This window comes from Mustela nigripes, chromosome 15, assembly GCF_022355385.1.
Source record: "Mustela nigripes isolate SB6536 chromosome 15, MUSNIG.SB6536, whole genome shotgun sequence".
Lineage (NCBI taxonomy): Eukaryota > Metazoa > Chordata > Mammalia > Carnivora > Mustelidae > Mustela > Mustela nigripes.
The window spans coordinates 14,794,312-14,818,685 of record NC_081571.1 but is presented as its reverse complement, the minus strand read 5'-3'; the positions used below and the strand labels follow the sequence as shown (position 1 = coordinate 14,818,685).

At 43.9% G+C, this 24,374-nt stretch overlaps 1 protein-coding gene across 1 annotated transcript in view; it reads right to left on the bottom strand.

Annotated features, from left to right (window-relative positions):
• The window catches only part of KL (klotho), a 40,452-nt gene extending 17,338 nt beyond the window's left edge, over positions 1-23,114 (bottom strand). The window contains exon 1 of the mRNA XM_059377513.1: positions 22,267-23,114. Coding sequence (XP_059233496.1) covers positions 22,267-23,085 — 819 coding nt within the window. The 5' untranslated portion in view covers positions 23,086-23,114. The remainder of the gene's footprint in view (positions 1-22,266) is intronic.
• Positions 23,115-24,374: the final 1,260 nt, after the last annotated feature.

Sequence of the window (24,374 nt, the reverse complement as noted above, 5' to 3'; positions counted from 1 at the left end):
CTAAAAGTGGCTCAAGAAGAAATAGAAAAAGGAGAAAAGTACCACTTTTTAATTTTTAGTTCTGCCTTTCATTGTATGATTTCCTTATTGTTTAAGCTAAGACCTCTGGTGCAAGGTTGGATGGGAGAGATACCACGTTTATGGATTGGAAGATTCAACACTGGAAGTTACCCAACCTCCCCAGTTGATCTCTAGATTCCATACTATCCCATACAAAACCCCAACACATTTTTTTGTAGACATTGATGAGTTGTTTCTAAAATGTATATGATTATTCAAAGGACACGGATCAGTGCAAATAAATTGCAAAAGGAAGAACAAAGCCGAAGCACTCACTCATTCATTTGTCCAACAAATGTTGTCCTGGGCACCATTCTAAGTTTCTAGAAATCAATAGGATTCAAAATAAGATTCTGATCTCATGGAGCTTACATTCTAGGGAGAAAGAGATCCTCAAAATACAGCTGAGGAAGACACTAGGAGGTGGCAGGGATCGGAATAGAGAGGCACAATACAAAAGGTTTCTTTGGGCAGGGATGTTTGAGGAAGGATCTATTAATAACAGCATAAATGAAGGATGTTAAATAAGACCTGGAGAAAAAAAACATTCTGGGTAGAGGACTGGGCAAGTGTAAAGAAAGATCTGAGGGTCTGGTGAGAATGTGGCAGTTTGGAGGAAAGTCATGTAGAAAGTAAACGGGGCACCTCCTAAAAGATCAGACATAGATATTTAGCCCCCACTCCCTCCTCCAAACCAAGAGGGGCCACTGCCAATGACTGACAGGTGTGGGAGCTCAGAAGTCCAGCTGGAAGGCAACTGTAGGATATACCTTATAGTTCAGAGGTCCCGAAGGGGATCAAGCTGAAATGGCAGTGTCCCTTGCTTTTACTCCTTCCCTAGTTCTGCTGTCATGCCAGCACTGACTTCTCTTCAAGCACTTCTTCCCCCAATATCTGCTTCTTGGGGAGCTGAGCCTACATCAAGCTGGGACCAGGTTGGCCCAGCCTTGTGGAGCTCAATGAAGAGTTTGGATTTCAGTCCAAATAAGGTAAAATTCACTAGATGGTTAAGCATAATGTTTAAGAACATGGGCTAAGTCAGACTGTTCTAATTCCGTGCCCTTATTAGCTGTGTGACCTTGGACACCTCATCTAACTCTTGGTGCCTCTGTTTCCTCAACTGTAAAATAAGGACATGAACAGCACCCTATGCTCTTATTCTTACAGGAATTAAGTAAGTCATTATATAAAAAACACTTATAATTGCGACTGGTCGGTTAAGTCTATTATTCAAGTGTGGTAGTAATGTGATTTATGATTATTAAAAGATCACTGGCTTCAACGTGGTACACAGTCTCTGGGAGGGCAAGATGGGAGCAAGGAAACGAGTTAAGTAGTTGTTGCCAAGGACCAGACAAGAGATGATGCTGTTTTGAACCAAAGGAGATAATGAAAAGTGGCCAGATTTAAGCCATCGCTGAACTTGGTGATGAATCATACATGACTTGCAAGGCAGGAAAAGAATCAAGGACAACAGACAAAGCAGCAAGTAAGGGATTGAGGAAGGAAAGTGATCAAGTTCTGTTTGGGTCATGGGTCTGATATTTTGGTGAAGATGCCTGCTTGTGGCTGGGTGGATAAGTCAAAAGTTGGAGAAGACATGGGTGGATGGTATTAACAATCATTCATATACATTTCAGAGACAATACTGAAAAAGTCACTTTTGGCTATCATTCCCTAGTTTTTTTAAAAAAATGAAATGGAATAATTCTTAGATGATTAATTTAATCCCACAAATAATCTTAATTAGAGACCAATAGTTAAAGAACTGAAATGCAGCCCATAAGCAAAAAATAATTCAAACAGCTGGTTTGTGGCTACTTCCTACCCAAGAAGAGACCTTGAGGTGTTGTCTGGTTCTAAATTAGAAGTATATTCTTTTAAGAAAGGTCAAGGGATTAAACAAATTTTAAATCACCATTACATGTCCAAGGACTTTCTTCAAAAGCACTGCCACTCTTTGTTGTTACCCAAGTATGCCAACTACTCAATGTTATTATTTGTAGATCAAACCCTCTTCTATCAGCACAGCTCTGCAGATTATGAACTGCAAATCCTTCAGAAAGGATTTTTTTTTAAATCCTTCAGAAAGGATTTCAAGCAGCCTTCACAAAACCATCATCTAAAAGAGCACAAAAATAATTTCCAAAACAGAGCCATCTATAATTTTATACACAAAGATACTGTAACCAATAGTCTCTGTGTGCACTTCCCCAAACGTTGCCCAGGACCTGCCTCAATCATCTGGACCCCAACCTATGCTCGAGACCTCACATCCACCTTCCCTGACACACAGTCAGACAGATGTATGGAAACAGGCAGTAGCTGAACTTATGTGCCTTCACTTTGGACTTCTTAGCAAATTAAATATGTAGAATTTTGACTCTGAGCACCAAGCCTTATTGCCTCTCACTAGAGTTAGAACTAGTACAGTTTCATACCCATGTGTGTTTCATATCTCATCACTTCCCAACCCAACTCTTTTGCCACAGGCAAGTCGATTTCTTGATACCCCTAACGCAGGGCTGTAGCTTGGATGACAACCCATCAATCCTGAAATGACTATTCTACTTTTCCTTTATTATCTAGAGCCTTCCCTGCCTTCTGTTTTAGATTTGTTTCTTCTAAGAAGTGTCCATAATTTACCCTAATTACTCTTGGTGCTATTTTCCCCAGTTATTCACTGTAAATGTCTACTCCTTCCAAATTCAGCTCCATTCTCATCTCCACTATGAAGACTCGTTTGGCTTCCTGCATGCATTTAGACATTCCTTTCCCACCACATCCTGAACACATGTTGGAGTAGATTCCATGCCTCTTCATAGCCCTTCATAAATTAGTGGCTCTTCATCAACAAGAGTTGTATCGAAACAACCTGAATACCTCACAATGTGAGATTATTTATTTATTCTTTTAGTCAAATATTTTTGGAGTAGTTACTATGTGCCAGACATAGTTCTTAGATTAGGTGAAACAATCTAAAGGGACAAAAGAAAGGTTCAGTTGAAATAATCCGGGACTAAGGGATTAAATGGAACATTATTTGTTAGCTACAAAGGATCATCAACTATTTTAATAAACTATAGTTAGCTAAAGATAATGTGTGTGCAATATTACCTAATTTATGGATTATATGTGCATATATACAATAAATAGACTTCAGACAGGAATCATTTTCAACTTTCAGTTGAATGATCCAAGGCAGACCAATGAGATATCCTCACTAACATTTTTCGGCTAAAGTAGAGACAAGGGTCTCTCCTCCCTCTGGAGTAATTCTGGACTTGTTGGCATGGGAAGAGACCCTCTGTGGTGGGGTGTAAAGAAGCCAACCAGACCCAAGCATGTGAGCATGAGAAAGAGAAAGGAAGGGAGAAAAATGGAAAGAGAGAGAGAGAAAGATTGCCCAGCCCCCCGCCATGGTAATAATTATCTCCAAGTCTAATTCCTAAAGTGTCTGGCACTGTTCTCCAATTCTGTGAGTTATCCCTCCGTCCTTTGAATAAAGACCCTTTTTCTTCCTTAACCTAGTTGTAGTTGGGGTTGCTCATTAGCCAATATAGAATTCCTAAATACACATATCAGCAAATTTGAGATTCTATAAGGACCTCACTGAGGTAAAGGTATGCTTAGGGATAAACATAGGCAAGACAAAGGCCAGGGTACCTTTTTTTAAACCATGGCATGATTCTGGAGTTTTGTATAATCATTTTGTCTGGATTTTTCCAAAGTAGGTTACATGAAAGGCCTTATTCATTTGTTTTTAAGCATAAACTTCCTTCAAATGAAGTAAAAAAATTTTCATAACTCAGTTGGAGTAAATACATCAATAAATCAGAGATTAAGTTTCTTGCCTCATTTATCTGTACAAAACTAATCAATGTCAGTTAATTCATTCTGTTTAACACTAAATCATGTTGCTATAAAAATCCTTCCAAGTCACGGATGCTAGGTTGTTAACAAAATATCCAGCTTGTGACCAGAATCCACCTAGTCCATTAATCACCATGTTCTGGGAGACACAGAGGAGTTCCAATCTCTGGATTTTCTCTCTGTTTTACTAACAGCAACAAAATGAGAATGAGTAAGGAGCAAGTAGGGAGATAGCAGGCTAGATGAGAAAAAGAGACAAGAAGATAAAGAATTCAGATAAGGGATGTTTACCACAGGGTCAGCAAAAGCATCCTGTGGTTCACCCATCAGCTGGAATTTTTTCAGTAAACATCGATTACTAAAATCACCAACGTAATTCTATAATACCCTCATGAAACAGCTGCTCTCCGATTTCAACGAAATTGAGAAAAGTATTTTTCTCATAATAGTCAGCTTTACTTTTCTAAATGTTTTACCTCTGCCTCGTCACCTAATTCTCCTGCTTGGAATTATCAACAGCAGATGCTAACTGACTGACTCTTTCTGAGACTTGGAGATCATTTATCAGTTCACAGGCTCATTTACGGCTATTTGCTTTCAAAATAACTCAATTCCCCTTGCGGTAGAGAACACTTTCCATCTAAAGAGAAAGTGACATGTAAGCATGTGAGGGTTTCTGCATCGTCAGACAGGGTAAGAGTATGGAAATATAAACTATGTCCCTTGGAGGGCAGTCTGGGTGGCTCTGTCAGTTAAATGGCTGACTCTTGATATCAGCTCAGGTCATGATCCAGGGTTGTGAGATTGAGTGCTGCGACAAGCTCTGAGCCGGATGTGGAACCTGCTTAAGATTCTCTCTCTCCACAGTGTTTCTATTACCGAAGTAGCTGGTGGTAGAAAGTAACTTACCTGCCCTTCTTCTCCCTCTTTCCCACTTGCCTTATGTGGTAGAAGTTTCTACACAGTCTTAAAGCCACAGTTCATGGCGGATTCCAGTCATGACATCAAGTTATGAGCAGCATATATAAAGCAATTTTGTAAATCCACGAAGACTAGAACTAATTAGAAATTATCAGAGTGTGCTGTGTAGAGTAAGTGTAGGTAAGCCCCACTTCGTGAAACTCTCATTTCGGTTGCAAATGCGTCAACTTTCTTACTGTGGGGCAAATTCCAGCTATTGGAAAGTCACTGGTCTTAGTTAAGACTAAGTTAATACTTCCTTCCACAAGTATTTCTGGAGGATCTGCCTGCCTGACACAGTATTAGCACTTAGGGAAGCAACAGGAAACAAATTGGGATAAAAAGCATTGCCCTCATGGAGCTTCTACTTTAGCAAAAGAGACAATAATCAGTGAACATAATAAACATCACAATAAAGAAGGTTGGAAGGTGATAAGTGGTTAGAAAATTCAGAACAAAGGAAGGGTGGCCTGGGTGCCAAGGAGAGGAGATGCATTTTCCTGGTGGAGCTCACAAGAATCTTTCCTTTGTTTTCCCATTACACATGCTGCAGTGTTAGTCTTCATTTTAAAGCTCTATAGGGAAAAATCCAGATGTGTTCATGTCCATTAACATCTACTCTCACAGAACTTAAAATACCCTAATCCACAGAAAATAACAAATCAAGCAAAGGCATACTCCCCTGGACACCCCCAGAAAATCAGAATCAGAGAATGGGATTAACCCAAGTAGACCAGCTCAGGGAGACACCCAATCTTTCTGCCCCATTTCTGTTTTTAGGAATTTTTTTTTTTTCTTTTACCATCTCCCTTTGTGATCCTAAATAATCCTCAAAGATCATTCTTTATCTGCCCTCCCCACTCCCCCAGATACAAGAGGTTCTCCCTGGGCTTTGGGCAGGTTCATTTACAAATGTTCTTCAAGGGATATTAATTAAGAGGTAGAAGCCCCTTGGCCCTACAGTGTTGAGCCGCTACTAAATCTGTCCCTTCCATCTGGAGATGGCCTAAGAAACCCAAGATGGCATTTTCAATAGCCACTATTATGCCAGAGGAATTCTGTTTGCTTGCTTGTTTTGTTGTCTTTTAATTGTTCCTATAGGGTCTTCCATTCTGAGGCTAAAAACCAAAACCCCCAAATTCTTCACATATTTCATTTGCCGTCCCTAGTGAGCTCTTCTCTCCACTAGGCCGCCAGGAAGTACTTCGTGTGCCAGGAAGTAGGTCTCCCTACTTCCTCAAAGGCCAAGTCTCTGGGAGAAGCAGTTTGGAATGGGGTGATGAGGCTTTGCTTCATTCCAGAAAGTGGCTCTGAGCATAGGCTCCAAACAGGTGGGAAGCGGATTCTGTGGAATTGAGGTCAGGTGGGGTGGGGAGAACATTCCAGGCAGACGGGAGAGTCAGAAGAAAAGTTCGCAAGGCACAACGGCAAGACCTTCTGCAGGACCAGAAGGCAGTGAGTGAGGGGCAGGGGTCAGCCTTGAGGCCAAATACATCACGCACCTGCAAGGATGTTTCCAGAATAAGGAGCTGAGGCTCCTTAGGCTCTTGATCTAACCCCCCCCCCCCAATACCATAACAAAAGGAAAAATTTAAAGGGGATTAAACATGAAAGGAAAAGAAAAACTTTTTAATCAAATTGTAAATGACATGGTTTTTCCTCACCCTCTCCCTTGTTTCTCACAGATTAGCGGTAAACACAAGGAAGCAGCCACCTGTAGCTTCCGTTGTAACTCCTCCTGAGAGAGTGTTTGCTTCCTTCCATTTTCCCGGAAATTAGAATCGCAAAGGAAAATAAATAGGAGCCCTGAATCGGCGGAACACGCTTTTCCACCACTATTATTTGTGGTATCATGCGATCATTATTTCACTGAGCAAATATTTACGCCACGGGCAAGTTCCGCAGGGCATGCAGCGTGGGATCAAAGCCCAGGTAGCGCAACGACTGTGACACAAGACTGAAAATCAAAGGGCCGTGAGAAGGATTTGTTTAATAAAACACAATGGGGCTCCAGAGAAAAGAAAGACACCTTCTTGGGGAGAGGTCTTTACCCAGGAGGTAGTTTCCAACCCATATACTGAAAGAGGTGCGGGTCCTGGGGAGATGGGAAGAGGCATTTGAGACACATCACATCACGGCGAGTGGAAAGCCTGTGAGGCTGCAGCTCGCATTTTTCAAAGCACCTCCCGCTGACCTCCACAACCGTGACCTTGACTCACTGCCCACCCACCCCCGGCACTGGTCTGTGTTCCCTCCTCATGACCCTGGGGATTGTGATGCTCTGACAGAAGTAAAGCTGCAGGACACCATTTCCTTCTAGTTGGTTCTCTTGGGATGCTTGCTGGGGGAGAGGAAGGAGCTAGCGTCCCGGAAGACGTCTGACTGACTTGGGACCCCCGCGTTGCTGGGGCTCACGGACTGTGCAACTGTCAGTCATGCCAGAGCCCAGCCCCGCGGAAGCTTCCGTGAGGGCGGCGAGAACTTCCGGAACCCTGGCCCGCCCTGAGGCAGCCGAGAAGTCTATGTGGACGAGGGAACTGACTCTGGTAGACATTGACTAGCCCAGCCCTGGATGAAAGTGTGCCGGGGCGCGCACCGGCGACCTTCCGGAAAGCAGATCGCAGTCCCGGGCCCTGACAGCCATAGGAAAGCCAGCTAGACTCTCTGAACCCCTCTACCAATTTACTTGCCCACCCCCTACCTCCCCCCTCCCACCAAATACACAAACGCCCTTCAGAGTCTGTAAGCATTAGTCAGTGGTACAGTTTTTAAAACATTATTTTAATCACATACATTCATTCATGTAGTTTAAAATCAAATAGCACCAAAGGCCTGCCATGAAAAAAGTGTTTTCTCTACCTCGCTCGCAAACTCCCTCTCCTGCTCCCGGCAGATAATCGCATTTAACTTTTAGCTGAGTTTTTCTAGTAATTGCCATCATAGTCCTAAGTAACATGCTTATTCCAAAATTTAATAAGGCATCGTGATAATGAAGGGATAGTTCTTTCATACTGCCCCATTTTCCTCCCTTATCCTCCTAAATGTCTGTTCTTATTTAAATCATTAATCAGTATTTACATCAAGGTTCTTATACTAATATTTTTCGTTGCAAAGCCAAATAGGACATTAATAACATTCCCTCCCCACCCCCACCTTTTTCAGACAGTTTTTTGTTTTCCCATGAACAAATAACCACCTCATTATTGAACTTGCAAAATACTCCATGCATTTTAATGTTTTCATGACTCTCCATCATATTCATTGCCATTTTACCTGTTCTATTTACTTCTTCACCTGCTCTGCTGGACCTTTCCACCTTCTTGGTTCCATCTGGCTAGATGCTGTCTAGACCTGCTCTCCTCCTAGGATTTTTCTCTATTTTTCATGGATTGAAGCCATACTCTTCTGGATCCAATTTCTTCCTATTATTTGCTCTGTAATTTTGCTGGTACATACCTTCCACTGGCGTCTTAGGACAGATTATATTGAAGGTAAGCTTTCTAAGTCCCTACATAACTGTGGATTCATTGTTCTAGGAACTTAGTAGGATCTTTAGATATGAAGGTTCATGATCAGTTCTCATCTGGAGTACATTCTTATATTATTTCTTGAAAAATTTCCTGCCCTCCACTTCCGTATTTTCTTTTTGGAACTCCTCCTTGTCTGATGTTAGACTTTTGTACTTGACCTTTTCAATCTTTTAATCTTGTCTTCAATATTTCCATTTCTTTGTCATTTTGCACTACTTTGGGGTCATTTCTTTGACTTTATCCTTCAAACTTTTTACTAAACAAGAATCACATTGTTGATGTCCAAGAATTTTTTAATATTCTCTGTTCTTTTTTGACTTTGTGTGTATTTAATTTCCTGCACAATCTGTTTTTCCTGGTTTGATTTTCTGTTTATTTATTTTGTTCTCTCTGTTCCGCACTGAACCCTTTCTTAGAATATTCTTTTGATGCCTGGCTGTCCATTCATATTTAAGAAAAAAGTACTTAAAAACTGGTTAAAAAAAACTGTATGTATGGGCTCATCTTATAAAGAGCAAGTCATACCCTCCACAGATCGGCCGTGAGGCTAGTCATTTTCTTCTGGGACCCACCCAAAAAGTCAGTGGGTGAGATCCGCTTTTTGGGAGCCATTCAGAGACTTTCAAAGACGGGAGGGCGGGGGGCAACCTTCCCTTTTGCCACCAGGGAGACAGATGTTATCTGCTTGGAGGCCACAGAGAAGTGACAGGAAGTTTGTAAATAGAATTCCACTTGAGCTGCTTTGTTCATCCCTGTGTCTCACCCCCTCCCCTTTGCTCTGTGTAGCGCCCCGAACTTCCACCTCCCTCTCTTTCAAATTTTCCCAAAAGTAAACCTAAGGTCTCTGGCCTGGGAGTGAGGGCAGGGTGTGAACATTCTCTATGACTAAGTAATGATTCGACAAAAACCTATTTACGTCATTGAATAAAAGCTGTTTAAATTAATACTCATTATGTATTTCATACTGCAGGATGTGACCCCTCCAACTACCCAATCCATACGTTTGGGAGCTTTATGCTCAAAAAATCCACCTGCCTGTATCACCTGGGTGTCACCTGGGTGACTCAGTCCATTAAGCATCAGATCATTAAGCTCAGGCCATGATCCTGGGATCAGACCCCACATAGACTCCCTGCTCAGCAGGATGCCTGCTTCTCCTTCTACCTCTGCCCTCCCCCCACCACCACTTGTGCTCCTGCTCTCTCATGCTCTCTTTCTCATGCTTGTACTCTCTCTCTCTCTCTCTCAAGTAAATAAATGAAATCTTAAAAAAAAAAAAAAATCCTTCCCTTTAGCCTCTTTAATCACTCCATGTGGGGAAATCCCACTGTTTGTGAGCAGTTCTGCGGTGGGGTGCGAAACCTAGAGAAAGCCTCAGTGCTGGTGGAGGACCCTGGGCACAAAAGGATGGACCAGGGGAGCTGGAGGCTTTGGAGTCAGGCCTCTCACAGATGAGCCAGATACTGTAGGTCAGAGGTTGTGGACGTAAAAGTCATAGAGAAGATTTGTTTGGTCTTTGTCATACTTAAACAAGATTTTTGAGATAGCTTTAAAAATCAGAAAATTTCACACAAAATTCTGAATTTCTAGCTTCTTTTGAAATCACAGAGAATCTGACAAGACCATACCTCATCCCTCCTGACGGGGATTCGGCTGCAGCAAATGCTCACCAAAGGCCCCAGGCTCTCCTACAGCTGGCCCACTCGAAGCAATTAAAACAACCTTTTCACCCCTGTTGGACACTTTGCAGCTCCCCAGCAGATCATGAATTTACCAAGATCCCAGCCCATGTATCATTCTGAGATGCCTCAGCAGAACTGAATCTATAAGGGGGCACCTGGGGGACTCAGTCAGTTAAGCATCTGTCTTTGGCTCAGATCATGATCCTAGGATGGAGCCCTGCATCACTGGGTTCCTTGCTTAGTGGGGAGCCTGCTTCTCCCTCTGTCCCTCCCCCCTGATTTTCTCTCTCTCTCTCTTTCTCTCTGTCAAATAAATAAAATCTTTTTTTAAAAAAAAAAGGAAAAAGAAAAGAAAAGAACTGTATCCATATGAAATTGGTAATCCAAGATTACAAATTGTATAGTTGTATACATTAATTGTATTGTAGGTACAGGCACTCCATAAAATTTGATTGAATTTACTTGTATAAAATAGACGTATTTCTAAAATCAGTTTATTACCCAACATAATAAAATTGATATAAAAATCAACATTGCATTCTGAGGTCATAGACTCTGATCATTTCAAGTCTCTGACTTACTTACACCTGTTGGGTCTCCTTGATTTTCCTGTCACCAGCATTTTTGGATCTTTTATTCCTTGCCCTCTATTGTTTTTATCCTCAGACTATGCTGTGTTCTTGAGCTTGAATTACTAACTGTTGTGAGATGAAAGTACATCAGGAGTCTGTAAGCCATTCCAAATTCATCATCTCCAAGAAGGCCCGAGCAAAAGAATTTGCAGTTACAATTATGAAACAGTCATCAGTTACTTTGAGGGGTCATGGAAAATACAATGCTTGAACAATGAACATTTTCTTAATTTTAAAATGGAAGAAAGTGTGGATTTTTGAAATAATAGACCCAGAACTGAAGTTATGTAATGGCTTAATAAAAATTAACTTCTTATGATATTCTTGAGGTCAAAAAAAGAAAAGAGTTCTATCTATCTATCTATCTATCATAGTACTGTCTGCTTGAATAATCAAGGTTGGAAAGCTATATTTTAAGAGTATTCATTGATTAAACAAAAATTTACTAGGTGCTTACTGTCAAACACTGATAGATGTTTGCAACATTGATTAATAGGAGATGTCCTGCTGAAAGAAGGTGACTAACAACATCCCACAGAGTTGACTCACAGCCCTATTTCTTTTCAACATTTTTATCATCAAAAGGATGAAAATTCACAAAGCATTAATCTGAAAATTTGGAAATGCTGCAAAAAAGCTCACTGCAACAAGAGTCCTACAGACTGAAATGCTGTAAATATGTGCTATAGCTAATAAATTAAGTTTTAAAGTGATGACAAAAATATTTCCTTTTTCTTTTTATTTTTTGCAGCTTCTAACAACAATCACAGTTCTCTGCCCTATTCCTCCTCCCCAGTCTTCCCAATCTCCCTTGCAAAGGTAAACACCACTGACTCCTCTGACTTTTGAAACTTACACATTTCCATACTTCCATACTTTCTCGACAGTATTCACTGACTTATGGGAGGTGAGGACTTCGCTCTCTGACCCAGGCAGTTCAGCTCTAGAACAGGTTTTGGATTTGGGGTACAGCAGTCCTCCATACTGACATTATTCTGCCAACATGACTATTACTCACAGCTGGGCTTTATAACATGGTAATTAAGATTCTGTTTTCTTTCTTATTTTTGTTTTCCTTAAAGTTAAAAAGGAAATTGCGTTTTTGTTTCCTTGTTTTGTTTTGTGTGTGTGTATGTCTGTGCCCATGGCTAATTCTTCCCACACTTTCCAATAGCCTGTTAGCAGAAATTTCTACACAATCACATCAGTCTCTAATATTTTTCTTGGAGATACACTTCTAGAATCTTCTTCCCTGCTGGAATGGTTGTTCTTACTTTTGAGGTACAGTTGGCTTCCTGGGTTGACAATTCATCATCATGTTCCTGGGTTAGACCTACTATTTTGTCTCTTCCTTCTTGTCTCCATTATGTTGTTCATAAAGGGTTCATGGAAGATTTATTTTTTGAGACGGTGAGTATCCTGAAATCTCATTATTTTACCTTCATAAATGGTTGGTGGTCAAATAAATCTCAAATTCTGGTTGGAAATACATATTTAAAAAAAATTTTGGTTGGAAATACTTTTCATTCCCTTCTTTGAATGACATCCCTTTCTGGTGTTTGCGGTAGCCATGAAAACACAGGGCTCAGTTCTGCTACGAGGAGTGTTGCTCCCCTCTTTGTAGCCACCACTTCACAGGCCCTATTAATTTTTTGCAGCTTGTCACAGGCTACTCTCCCTTACGAATAAACATGGTAGGGGTACTAATGCAGACCCATTCCTGCAGGACAGTGACCCCTTCAATGGGCAATATTGGCTCAAAGGCTCCTCGCTGGCCTGGCTGGATCCTTCTCAGACCTGTACAGCCATCTGAGACTCTTTCCAGCCAAACCTATTTCTTGCCCACTGTCTTTCACAGGTGTTAGACATGTGTCACGGTCTAAAGTTTCCACCTTCTGTGGCTCCATCCTCTTTAGCCTTCACAGTTGTTTCCTTCAGTAAATGTTGTGCACATTTAACCCTGTCTTGACATTTGCATCTCAGAAGACCTAAACAAACACCTGTGAGGTTTCACTTCTTGGAAGGCAAAGAAAATGCCATTCTGAGTGATATTTAGGGGGTAAATAACTTCCCGGCACAAGATGGTATCCTGATTGCCAAATATTTCATCAGTGGAACCTGGGGAAATGTCCTGGTGGAGGGGAATGACGTTCTAGGTGCAAGCATCCAGGGAACGGATCGGTTCCTGCTGTACTGTCCTGAGACGCCATAGAGAGATCATAAGAAGCCAAAGTCAAAGACTGAATATAGAGGCAGAGGGTCTCATGGGAAGTTCACAGAGAGGCCCTTTTCCCCCTCAGTCGAAGTATAGGCACACCTTAGCCTCAGACCTCAGACCTGGTAGAGATGCAGAGCTCCAGAGATGTGGAAATGCTCGACCAGGGTGGGTGTGTTATACCAGGGAAAGAACCCTGATTGGGAAAACCTAACATTTCCCAGTCATGTTTCTCTGAAACATGGGAAGTAGTGACTGGGATCTTCAGACTGTTTGGAATGCTTAGAGACTACAGAGATGGCCTTCCTTGCCCTAGTTAGACACAGTGCTTTGCTGTGCTGAAGAGGCCTCGCCCTTCAAAGGCAGCAATGCCTCCTTCAGCAGCTGACAGACCACTAATGAGGATTAAATCCTGGGGTTAAAACCTGGAAACAGCCAGGCCTGACAGAGGAGGAAAGCATTATATACCGAAGTAGCTTCAAGATTTAAAATGTACTGGCAAAAACCCAAAAAGTACCACTGGGATTGAATTTTGAGGGCCCTTGGCTCATGGACTGGGATATAAGACAGGACAAGATAGAATACATTGACTAGGGGGCACTTTCTCCAAAAATGTGTGTTAATGTTTTGGCAAGGACTTAAGGAGGCAGGGCAAACTTGTTGCTAGAATGCTCTGAGAAGCCTAGAAAAAGTGATGGCCAACATTGAGTCAGCAGAAATGCTTGAGCTTCCTTGACAGCTGATGGAGGAATGAATACAAGAAGCTGAGAGAAGTAGGCCTATTTGGAATAAATGTATTGCGTAAGGCCAAGTAATCCACCAGAGTTCTATGTCTCAAACAAGCACCAGAGGGAGACACGTCATTCACCAAGGCCATCAGGAATATGCTAGTGAGGGGGCACCAGCTTCACTAAGAAATTTAGTGGCATCCAGAACCAGAAGTGTGCACTGAACACTTGTGGCAGCTCAAATTTTTTCTGTACATCAGATTTTAAGAGAGGTCTTGGCAAATTCTAGCTTCTTTCCCTCCCTTTCCCCTGATGTTTCAGCCATCTTGAGTCCTGAAGCTGGGGGTGAATGGCCATCTCGTCTCTTCTGTCTCATGGCACACTGCTCTCCCAGATCGACACAAGCCCTCCTAGGTGGGGTGCCGGCACTCCAGCCCGAGCCACGTGAGCCCACACCTATGTTTGTAACTGAAGTTGTTCCGGAACGCAGACCCTCATCAGGGAGGGACCCCCATTCAGTCCCTCATCATTTATGGCCACCCTCTCATGGCACGGACACAACTGAGTACGTGCGACCCACACTGCATGACCCACAAAGCCTAAAACCTAGCCCTCTGCAGAAAAGTTTGCCAGCCCCGATCTCACCCCCAAAACTCTTAGCCATGCCTCCTTTCTTGGCACCCCCACTGCTCCTGGTACTTATTATATTAAGATACTTATACATTATTTGACAACTGTTTCTCCCCTACTAATCTGTAAGTGATAGAAGGGGAGGGTCTTACCTTATCCTTCTTTTGGTGCCCATGAGAGACCGAACACCCTTAAGCCACCAATCACCAGCCTCCCCCACCAACCCCATCCTCCTCTATACCTGGGGCAAAGCCCAGCCTCAGAGAGAAGCCTTTTGTCCTCTGTTTGTTCAGGGAGGCTTTGAAATGGAACCCTGATCAGGAAGAGTGAAAAGGGCCAGGGGATTGGCTCACAGCCCCGTGAGGCAAATAGGAGGAAGCTGAGTGTCTCAGGCCGCCTCAAGAGAGTGCTTAGAAAATATCCATGCTAAGGCTTCTGACTGACTTCAGATCATTTCAGGGAGGATGTACCTGAGCCCTGAGCAAAAGACCCTAGCACCATTGCCCATCTCTCCCAAGCCCCTGCAGAAAGGCCAGAGAGCGAGTAAAGAGATGCCAACACCAGGGGAGAATCAGGGTCACTGATAGGAGAAAGGGCTGGAGGGAGAAGACCACGCGCTGAGGAATCCAGAGAGATGGGGGATTCCCCATCTCATGCAAGAAGGAGGAGAAGCAACCCCAAAAGGCTGGCAGGACCCTGGAGGCCAAGTACATTCCCTAAGCCCCACCCCCCCCCACTTCCCCTGTGACTTTGGAGCCATCCCCTGGACCCTTACAAAAAGAACCTCTAAATATAGCCAGGAGTCCCTATTCTCTTCAGGACTCCGAGCCTGGACAACTCAGCCCCTTATCCTCAGTCGTCCACACCCATCTCCAGCTCCTTTTTAATGATCCTGGGACAGAGACATGTCTGAAGGCTCTGCTCCTCGTTGACCACGACCCAGGCCTCGCCCCCCCCCCCCCCCCCCCCCCACCGCGTGGATCAACTTTTTCATGTCCCACTTTACTTTATCCTCCAGTGTCAGAAGATACAGAGACCTCTCCAGGGTCGCATTTGTAGTCTCGGAATTCAGCAACACGCCTGCCTACCACACAGCAGGCTCCCAAGAAATGGGCCCTGGCTACCTGTCCAGTTCCCTCTAATTCTTCTTGGTGGAGGCTTTAGTATGAAGAGAAAATACTAAGGAAGAACAGACTGGCCTTTTCAGATATTTGAAAGGCTGTCTCGTCAAAAAGCAGTAGTTTTACTCTTTGAGGTTTGGAAAGGCGAAGAGCCAACCACGGGGGAGTCCTGTCCTGAAACCCTGAAATGAGAGGTAGGCTTCCCGTTCAATATAAAAGATAAAATCGAGTGGGTTACTTGGGAGGAGCTGAGTTCCTCTTGCTGCAAATAGTTGAGCAAAAGCTAAAGGACCCCAGTAGGTTCACTGTAAGTGGTTTATTCTGAGGAAAAATTTGATCTGGGATTGTCCTCAGTCCCTAATAATCCATTAGAATGGATTATTCCAATCCATTCTAATTATCAAATAAAGGCGCACTATAGACAAGGAAATAGTATTTACTTAACCATTGTATTTAAGCTTATGGACGTCCCTGTTTTCAGTTTCTTTTGAGTATTTCATCAAACCACAAAGATAATGGTTCGTGGATGATGTTCTGAAGTCCATACTTAAAACAAGAAAAAAGTCTACTTGGAGACTAGAGTTCACTAAATATTCATCTTTAGTTTAGTCATATATCAAATTATAGGAGTCATAAACTTTGGTATCCTTCTTTTAAACACCAAGTTGGGTCCAACTAAAGGTACTGGGTAGTGTGTTTTATGTAAAATAGATGATTTCAAGAGTGATTTGAATTGGTCAAATGCTATTGAAATAACTGCAAAGATTTCACTCCACTGGATACCACCAGTTGCAAATGAAGAAGTTAAGTGGGACAACAATTTCTAAAGTATTTGCCTAATTTGTTTCTTCTCAATAGCTTAAGAGGACCATTTCCTATGTACTTTCACTCTCTTTACTATTAGGATTTACAATAAATTCATACCTCACCTTTGCAGAGTTCTTCAAATTTTTCAAAACATGTTAACATTCATGATTTTGTTTTCCTTCTCACAATATATCTGGGAGGTAGGCTGTCTGACAGAGATCGCTGGTTGTCCTGAGTGATCTGTTCCCACCCAATTTCAACATAATTAGAATTATTTGCTGAGCTTCTGGTTCCACAGCAGGACAAGAATTCCCAGGTTCCTTACACCACCTGAACGAGTCCTGCCACTGGGACACGAGTGGGAGGGACGGAGCAGCCTCCAGGTCAGGCACTTACAAGGTTACGTTCTTCCCCGTACCCCTTTCTCTGTCACTGGATGAAAGGTCTATTATTTGCCCTGGAAACGCACAAAGTTCATATAGCTATCTGAGTAGGAATGTTTTCCCTGTTTTTCCTCACTGCTCCTCCCCCAGACACTATGAGAAAGCAGAGTACAAGTATTCAGTTTAGAAGAAAGAGAAAAAGGGGACACGTGAGTGCCTCGGTCCACTAAGCCTCCAACTCTTGACTGAGACTCAGGGTTGTGAACTCAAGCCCCACATTGGGCTCCATGCTAGGTGTGGAGCCTACTTAATAAAGATAAAGGGCGGAAAAAGACATGCTGAAATAAATAGAGATTGTTTCACATCTGCATTTATTCCTTCATTAGAAATTAAATCAGGGACGCCTGGGTGGCTCAGTTGGTTAAGCGGCTGCCTTCGGCTCAGGTCATGATCCCAGCATCCTGGGATCGAGTCCCACATTGGGCTCCTTGCTCGGCAGGGAGCCCGCTTCTCCCTCTGCCTCTAGTCTGCCACTCTGTCTGCCTGTGCTTGCGCGCATGCGCTCTCTCTCTCTCTCACAAACAAAAAAAAAAAGAAAGAAAGAAACAAACAAACAAACATTTATTAAAAAAAAAAAAAGAAATTAAATCAATTATATTCCTCTGTGCCAAGGACTGAGAGAAGCACTAAACATATAAAAATAAATACGATACTAGAGTCTGTGACTTCAAGGAGTCACAAATGAGTGAATGATCCATACTGCTTGTTATCACATAATGGGAATATTTAGGTTGAGCCTTTCAAGGCTAAGTAGCAGTTTACCCCAGGATAGAGAGGCAAAGAGATATAGTGATCCTTCAGATTAACTTTGTGCCCAGAATACATAAAGTAGAATATATAAAAAGTAGATTATCTGTTTAAGTATTTTATAAGCTAAACAGATATCTTACTTCTCTTATAAGTATATTTATCAGTTTAAGCATGGATTACAAGTATAATTTAGCAGTTTCCTGAGAAGATGTGAATCCTGGAGGACAGGAATTATGTATTTTTACTCACCCACTCTTTATTTCTTGCCTTCCCGAAAGGTACGTATTCTATTCTCCTCCTACACCTAAACTTTCCTTCATGCCTTAAAAAGATGACATTCATTGAAAGAAAGACACATTTTGTACAAATTGATTTTAATAAAATTCTGGCTTAGAACAATTATGTTGTTTGAAAAATTAATATAACTCAGAAGCATTCTATACACCAAAGGCATGACTAACTATGAAGTCAGAATCACAGTTCTGCATTCATTCATTTTGTACTTAAGAAGTACACATTGACATTATTTGAAAGCTGAGTAGTTTGTATTTTACCACTTTTCTACTGACATTGTTAAATATTGCTATGATTTTGAAATTATTAGTTCTTTTCCTATTCTTATAATGTTTCTTGGACTTAACTGTAACCTTTAAAAAACACTATGTTCAATCAGATATTCAAAGAGGAGTGAGTCAAGCCCTTTGGAAGATTTTCTGATGAAACACACTCAGGAATTCAGTACTATTCTACAAAATAACTAACTTTCAACCCAGTGGATTCCTCCTTCTATGTAGCAAATATATTTTAATGAGAGGAAAATTGGTAAAGCGCTTCCCAAAAGCATGTGGTATATATAATTGGAGCATGTATCTGGCAGATAAATTGCCTTCACTCTTACTTGGAAAATGAAAAAAAATCAGGCTGTTAAATGCCAGGAGCCACATACTGAGTACGTACTGACCACCTACCTAGGACAATATGGTACTTGAGGATAGATGAAGCGAACATGGTTTCCTTACTTAAGGAATCACCCAGCTAGTGGAAGAGTAGAAGAAGGCTAATGGTTATATGAAGGAGGCATCAGAAATGAAGCACAGTGGGATTCCAGAGAAGAAAGAGATGGCATTCAGGTGTGGAGCCAAATGGAACAGATGAGATGGTTCTTGAAGAAAAGGTGGGATTTTAATAAACAAGGGACTTTGTCTTGTTTGCACATGATGGTGTCCTTGAGAATGTCCATCATGGCGCCCTGCAGGGTGCAAGGGCAGAAGCAAGGACATCAGTAAGGAAGTTATTCCAATTACCCAGGCAGAATCTGACAGGGGCGTGGATCTGTGGGCTGGAGGAAAAGGGAGAAGTGGTTGGACTCTGGATATATTTGGAAAGTAGGTAAGGCTGTAGGATTTGTTGATGGAGTGAAGGTAAGATGTGAGACAAAGGGAGGAGTTAAGATGTGGGGCTCAACCAACTGAAAGAACAGAATTGCCATAGTAGAGTTGGGAAGAGGAGAGTTTGCTTCTGGATGTGTTTAATGTGGCATGCCCATTGGGCATCTAAGTGGAGAAGGTGGTTGTCCATCCAAGCCTGGAGCTCAGAGCACAAGTTCTGGTTGGAGAATCAAAACTTGGAGTCATTAGGATCTAGAGTATTCAAAGAATTCACCTGGAGTCAATCTAGAGACGAGCCCTATGCCCTCCAATATCTAGAGGTGTGGTATGGAGGACACAGGAATCACCAGTGAGCTGAGAGGGGGAAGCAAGAGAGCCATGCTGAGGAAGTGTGTCAAGAAAAGAGAATAGTGTCTAGACATATGCTGCAGACAGATCAGCTAAGCCAGGAGCCTTGATTTTAATGCATAGCCTGCTCAATACCAACCTTGTGTGTATTGGACACCATCAGTGTCCAAAGTATTCTCTCCTCATCCCACCTCAAATGAAAGATGGTGTCTTTTTCCACAGGTTCCCAGTACAAACATTTGCTAGACTCCTGCTTGGGAGGCCACATGTATCTTCAACTGAGTCCTGGTCCTCTCAGAAACCCATGGGCAGAACAAAAACTCAGAGGCACTGCTGGGGTTGGAGTCCCAACTATAGGCCTCAGTGTATTTTGGGGGACATCAAGAATCATTTTCAAAGCTGTGAAGGCATAGCAGTCTCTCTTCAAGACACAAAGGAAACCTGTGTCCTCTTTCTGGGTTTTGCTCAGATGAGCAAAACAACCTGGGTTCCTAGAGCTCTGTGGGGAAACCCTTCTTTTAGTTCTGTTTCTCCTTCTGTCTCTGTCCCTCTTTATCTCTTTTATATACACACACACACACACACACACACACACACTTGGACTGCTTTTCAAGGTTTACCTCAGAACCAGGACCCGAAAAGAACAGGGAGACCTCCATTGTGAGCAGAGCTGCCCCCTGCCCCCCCACTCCATTATTCATTCCGAAGTTTGTTTGTCCTGCCTCCTGCTGTCCAGGCCATCAGACACTGCTTATTGAATGGGGGGATGTAACAGGGGGAGGAAGCTTGGTTCAAATTCTCAGTCTCCTTAGGCCACCTGTAAATTAGTGGCACAGAATAGGACAGGGAAGAGGTACTGGCTAGCTTCATCCTTCACCAGCATCAGATCTCCAAATGCAAAAATAAATACATATAAATATACATATTTATATTTATGTAAATATGAATTTATATAAATATTTATATATAATTATATATTAAGGGGCTTAGTGGCCCTGACAGCAATATCTAAGCCCTGGCTGAAATGTTCTATTACCAAAGTCTGCAGCATATGTTTTATCTTTCAAATAAGATAAAAACTTCCCTACCTCCCTCTCCCTAACACATCCACAAAGAAAGAGCATTGAAAACAGAACGAAAATATCTCATATGAAAAACTTAAGATACTGTCCTTGATGATGACGAGTTCCCTCTTCATAACATACAAGAATGATTGAATTCCAAACCAAAGAAATTTGACAGCGAAATTAATATTTTACAGCAACTAGCATTTTGTTTGCAGCATCGGCAAAACCAAGGGGCCACCTGTTACTAATTCCTTATGAATGCAAAGTCCACTGTGCTTCTGGGAAGGATGGTTAGTGTTTGTCAAGTTTTTTGTGTGAAGATACAAAAATATAACCGAAAATCTCATCAGAGGGCCAAAAGTCAAATAAGAGAGAAACAAGAGAAAAAGAGTCAAAAGCATGTTGACTATTTCATATATCAGAGTACCAGAAAGCTCCTACAGTCCCAATTCCTGATCTTATAATGCAATGCTCATGTAAGTTACTATAATAAAAATTGATGACTTTTGTATACAAGTTTATTACACACAGTTTATTACACACTCTAAAAACAGAACTTGTGTGATTTAATTCTTAGAGTGATTTTGCAGGAATGTTCTATTAGGTCCTCCAGCTGGTCCACAAATCTCTTGTTTCTGGTATGCACTAAAATTTGCTTATGATCTTTTCAGAAGAGGGGCCGGTTCTTCCCATAACTTTTCTATCACCAACCATGAACATGTGATGTTTAGGGTCTTTTGAGCCCTTAAAAAAAATGACAGACTGAAAAAGATTCCTACCATGGCTCTAAGGTATCTTAATGAAAAAATATATACCCATATGAAATCAGCGTTTTCTGGTCCAACAAAGCCAGCATTCTTCTGCGATCTGTGGTAGCAAACAGGAGCTGACATACAGCCTAATTTAGCCATTTTCACAACACTAGAGGCAACTCAAGCACTGAATCACCTCATAACCCAATGCTGTTCTGCCTGATTATCTATGGCTTCCATTAAAAGTGTGTAGAAGTGGTTTTCATCTTGAATTTGCTCAAAATATGTGGCCTAATTCTCAATTTTAACTAGGTCTTCAGTAGGCTCACAACCAGAAGTTCGACATTTCAACACTTTTATTAAAATGTTTGCACATAAAAAATGCTTTCTCTCATGATATGAAACTCTGTACGAAATGTACCAACAACTGACATCATTATAAAGGAAACTTCAAATCCATGAGACCTAATCTTGAGCACTAAGTGAAGGAGAAACAGGAGGAATTATGATTTGAGAGGCGCCTTTATTGCGGCATATCAATAACCCAGCTATCAAAAGGTATTAAGCCTTTGCACAAGGCTATCAGAATCAATTGTGTCAGGGTAATAATCTCATCCCCACGGAATCCCTGGAACGGGAGAAAGGATCATGGAAATACAGGTGTAGGACACAATCTACAGCATTCTGTAGCTGACTCTGTATTTTTATGGCTGGCTCTGTTTAAGATTCTATAAGGGGTCTTCACACCCCTGATGGTTAGTATGGCTGATGGATGCCCTTGTACCTGCTGCAGAAAGAACTTCCAAAGGGTTGAAGTTTGGCTTGCCAGGAGATGTGATTTTGACAACTTCCCATTTGCTACAGTGTGTACTTGGGCCACACACACGGGACAGATCTTATTGGATTAACACTGAACTCATGACATCTCCACAGGCTGCAGCACAGAGTAATGCTATCTGCAAGGCTCCCTAACAAGCCTGTTTCTTTCATCCACCCTCCTCACTCGCTGGGTAGGTGCTATGAGGAAAGCGTCCCCTCCATACCTCTAGGGATTCTTCTGCTCCCCAGAGAAAGGAGCTCCCCTTTCTCACTCCCCATTCCCAACTGCTTGGCTTCCCAGGGAAGCCCCAGCTCACCCCCAGAATGCGAATCCTAGGAGACCTCCTGAATGACTTCAAAGGGCTCGTCGTCTAGGCTGGAAGCTCAGGACCCCCACTCGCCCCTGGCGTCTCCAGAGGCCATCTCCCCGCGTGGCCCTCTGGCTGGCCCCTCGAACTCACCAGGAGGAGGTTGTGCGCCACCAAGTACCCAAGCCGCGGGCTGCCCCGGACGCCAGGGGCCAGGCGCCCGGTGGCATAGCCGTGCCAAGCCACCACGTAGGGGTTGTCGATGGTGATCCAGTACTTGACCTGGCCCCCGAAGTGGCGGAAGCAGAGCTCGGCGTAATCCCTGAAGTGGTCGGCCAGGGCGCGGTTGGCCCAGCCGCCGTAAGCGTCCTGCAGGCGCTGGGGCAGGTCCCAGTGGTACAGGGTGACCACAGGCTGCACGCCCAGCTCCCGCAGCCGCTCTAGCAGGCGCCTATAGTAGCGTAGCCCCTCGCGGTTGGGGGCGCCCGCGCTGCCATTGGGGAGCACCCGCGCCCACGAGATCGAGAATCGGTAGTGGGTGACCCCAAGCTCACGCAGCCCCTCGGTGTCCCGGAAGACGTTATTGTAGCCGTCGCTGGCCACGTCCCCGGTAGCGGGCGGGGACAGAGGCCGGGCGCCCGACGGCAGGCCGGCTACCGGAGGGTCTCCCGGAGGCTCCGGGGGATTGTGGGTGAACGTGTCCCAGATGGATGCGCCCTTGCCGTGCTGCTGCCAGCCGCCCTCTGTCTGGTAGGCGGCGCTGCCCACGGCCCAGCGGAAGCCGTCGGGGAAGGTGTCGTGGAGGAGGCCGGCAGCCTCGGGGGCCGGAGGCTGCGCGAAGCGGGCCCAGGTCTGCGCCCCGTCGCCCGGGTCGGCGTACAGGCGGCGGCCTCCCAGGGCCAGCAGCAGCAGCAGCGGCAGCAATGGTGGCGGCGGCGGCCGCAGGCGGCGCGGTGGGGCGCGGGCGGACATGCTGCGAGGGAGCTGGGCGCTGGGGCGCCGCGCCGCACCCCCTTTATGCCCGCGCCCCGCCGCGCCGCCCGCCCCCACCGGCGCGCCCACCCCCGCTTCCCCGCGGGCCCCGCTGGCAATAATTACCTGAGAGGCGGCGCCTCCCCCCGCCCTGGAGTGGGGGTGGGCGGGGGCGCAAAGGGCAAGCGAGTGCCGGGGAAAGGGCGCGGCAAGCCCGCAAGGTGCAGCGGGCGCCACTCTCGGACTTCGGAGAAGAGGCACCTGTTACCCGCTGCTCCCCGGAGGCGCGGCGGATGTCTGGGGACCCACGTTCTGTCCGCGCCGCCTTCTCGTTCCCCTCCGCACGCACCCCAGGGAGAAGCCATCAAGCTGGTGTTCCTCGAGGAGGGAAGGCGGCCCACCAACTTTCCCCGAGTTTGCGCGGGTTCTGTGCGGGCTCTCTCGGAGTCCGCCAGCGGACAAGCACCTGCTTTCTCCTTGCTCCCGCTGGGAGGCCGAAAACAGTTTCAGACTGACATTGCTAGAACCGATTGGAAATTGGCTGAAATCTTACGGCGAGGGCAAGGTAGGGAAAGCCAGGGGGAAAATTTGAATGCTGTGAGAGAATGACTCGTGGCAGACTTTCCCTTAGAGTTTTTAGGTAAGATGCTCTCCTGGAGAGCCGCCCCAGTATCACAGGGATGGATGGTCCCTCCCCAAGCCCCAGTCCAGAAAGGAAGACAAAGGAGATGCTTGGGTCTCCTTGACACTTTGCTTTACTGTCCCTCATATAGTTACCTTTTAACCATTTCAAGCCAGTACTTGTTATTAAGTTAGAACCTGCAGAATTACTTGGAAGAATAATTCTTCCCAGAAGATGGAAGGTGGCGCCCAGAGGAAGGAGAAAGTGGCCTGTTTGTGTCATGATAGTTCTGATCGTTCTTATTAAAAGGAAAAAAACCAAAAACCAAAAACAAAAACGAAACAAAACAAAACAAAAAACTTAAAGAAACAAAAAACAAAGTACCAAGGTTTCAACTCTGAATAACTGTTGTTCACTTTTTTTTTATCCTTTTGCATCTGTTTTATGAATAATCACGTGGTAGCTTTCAGCTCTGAACTTAGCAAGCAACTTCTCTGTGGCAAGTTGTGCCCACAGCTGTGCTGGAGGCATTCGTCCCACGAATGCCACTTGAGCCTAGAAGGGAAAGGGCTGGAGAGATTTAGCCAAGCAACCACTCCCACCCACTACAACAAAAGATTTTTCCAGTTGCCAGGGAACCTTTGAGAGAAGCTGTGGAGGCCCAATC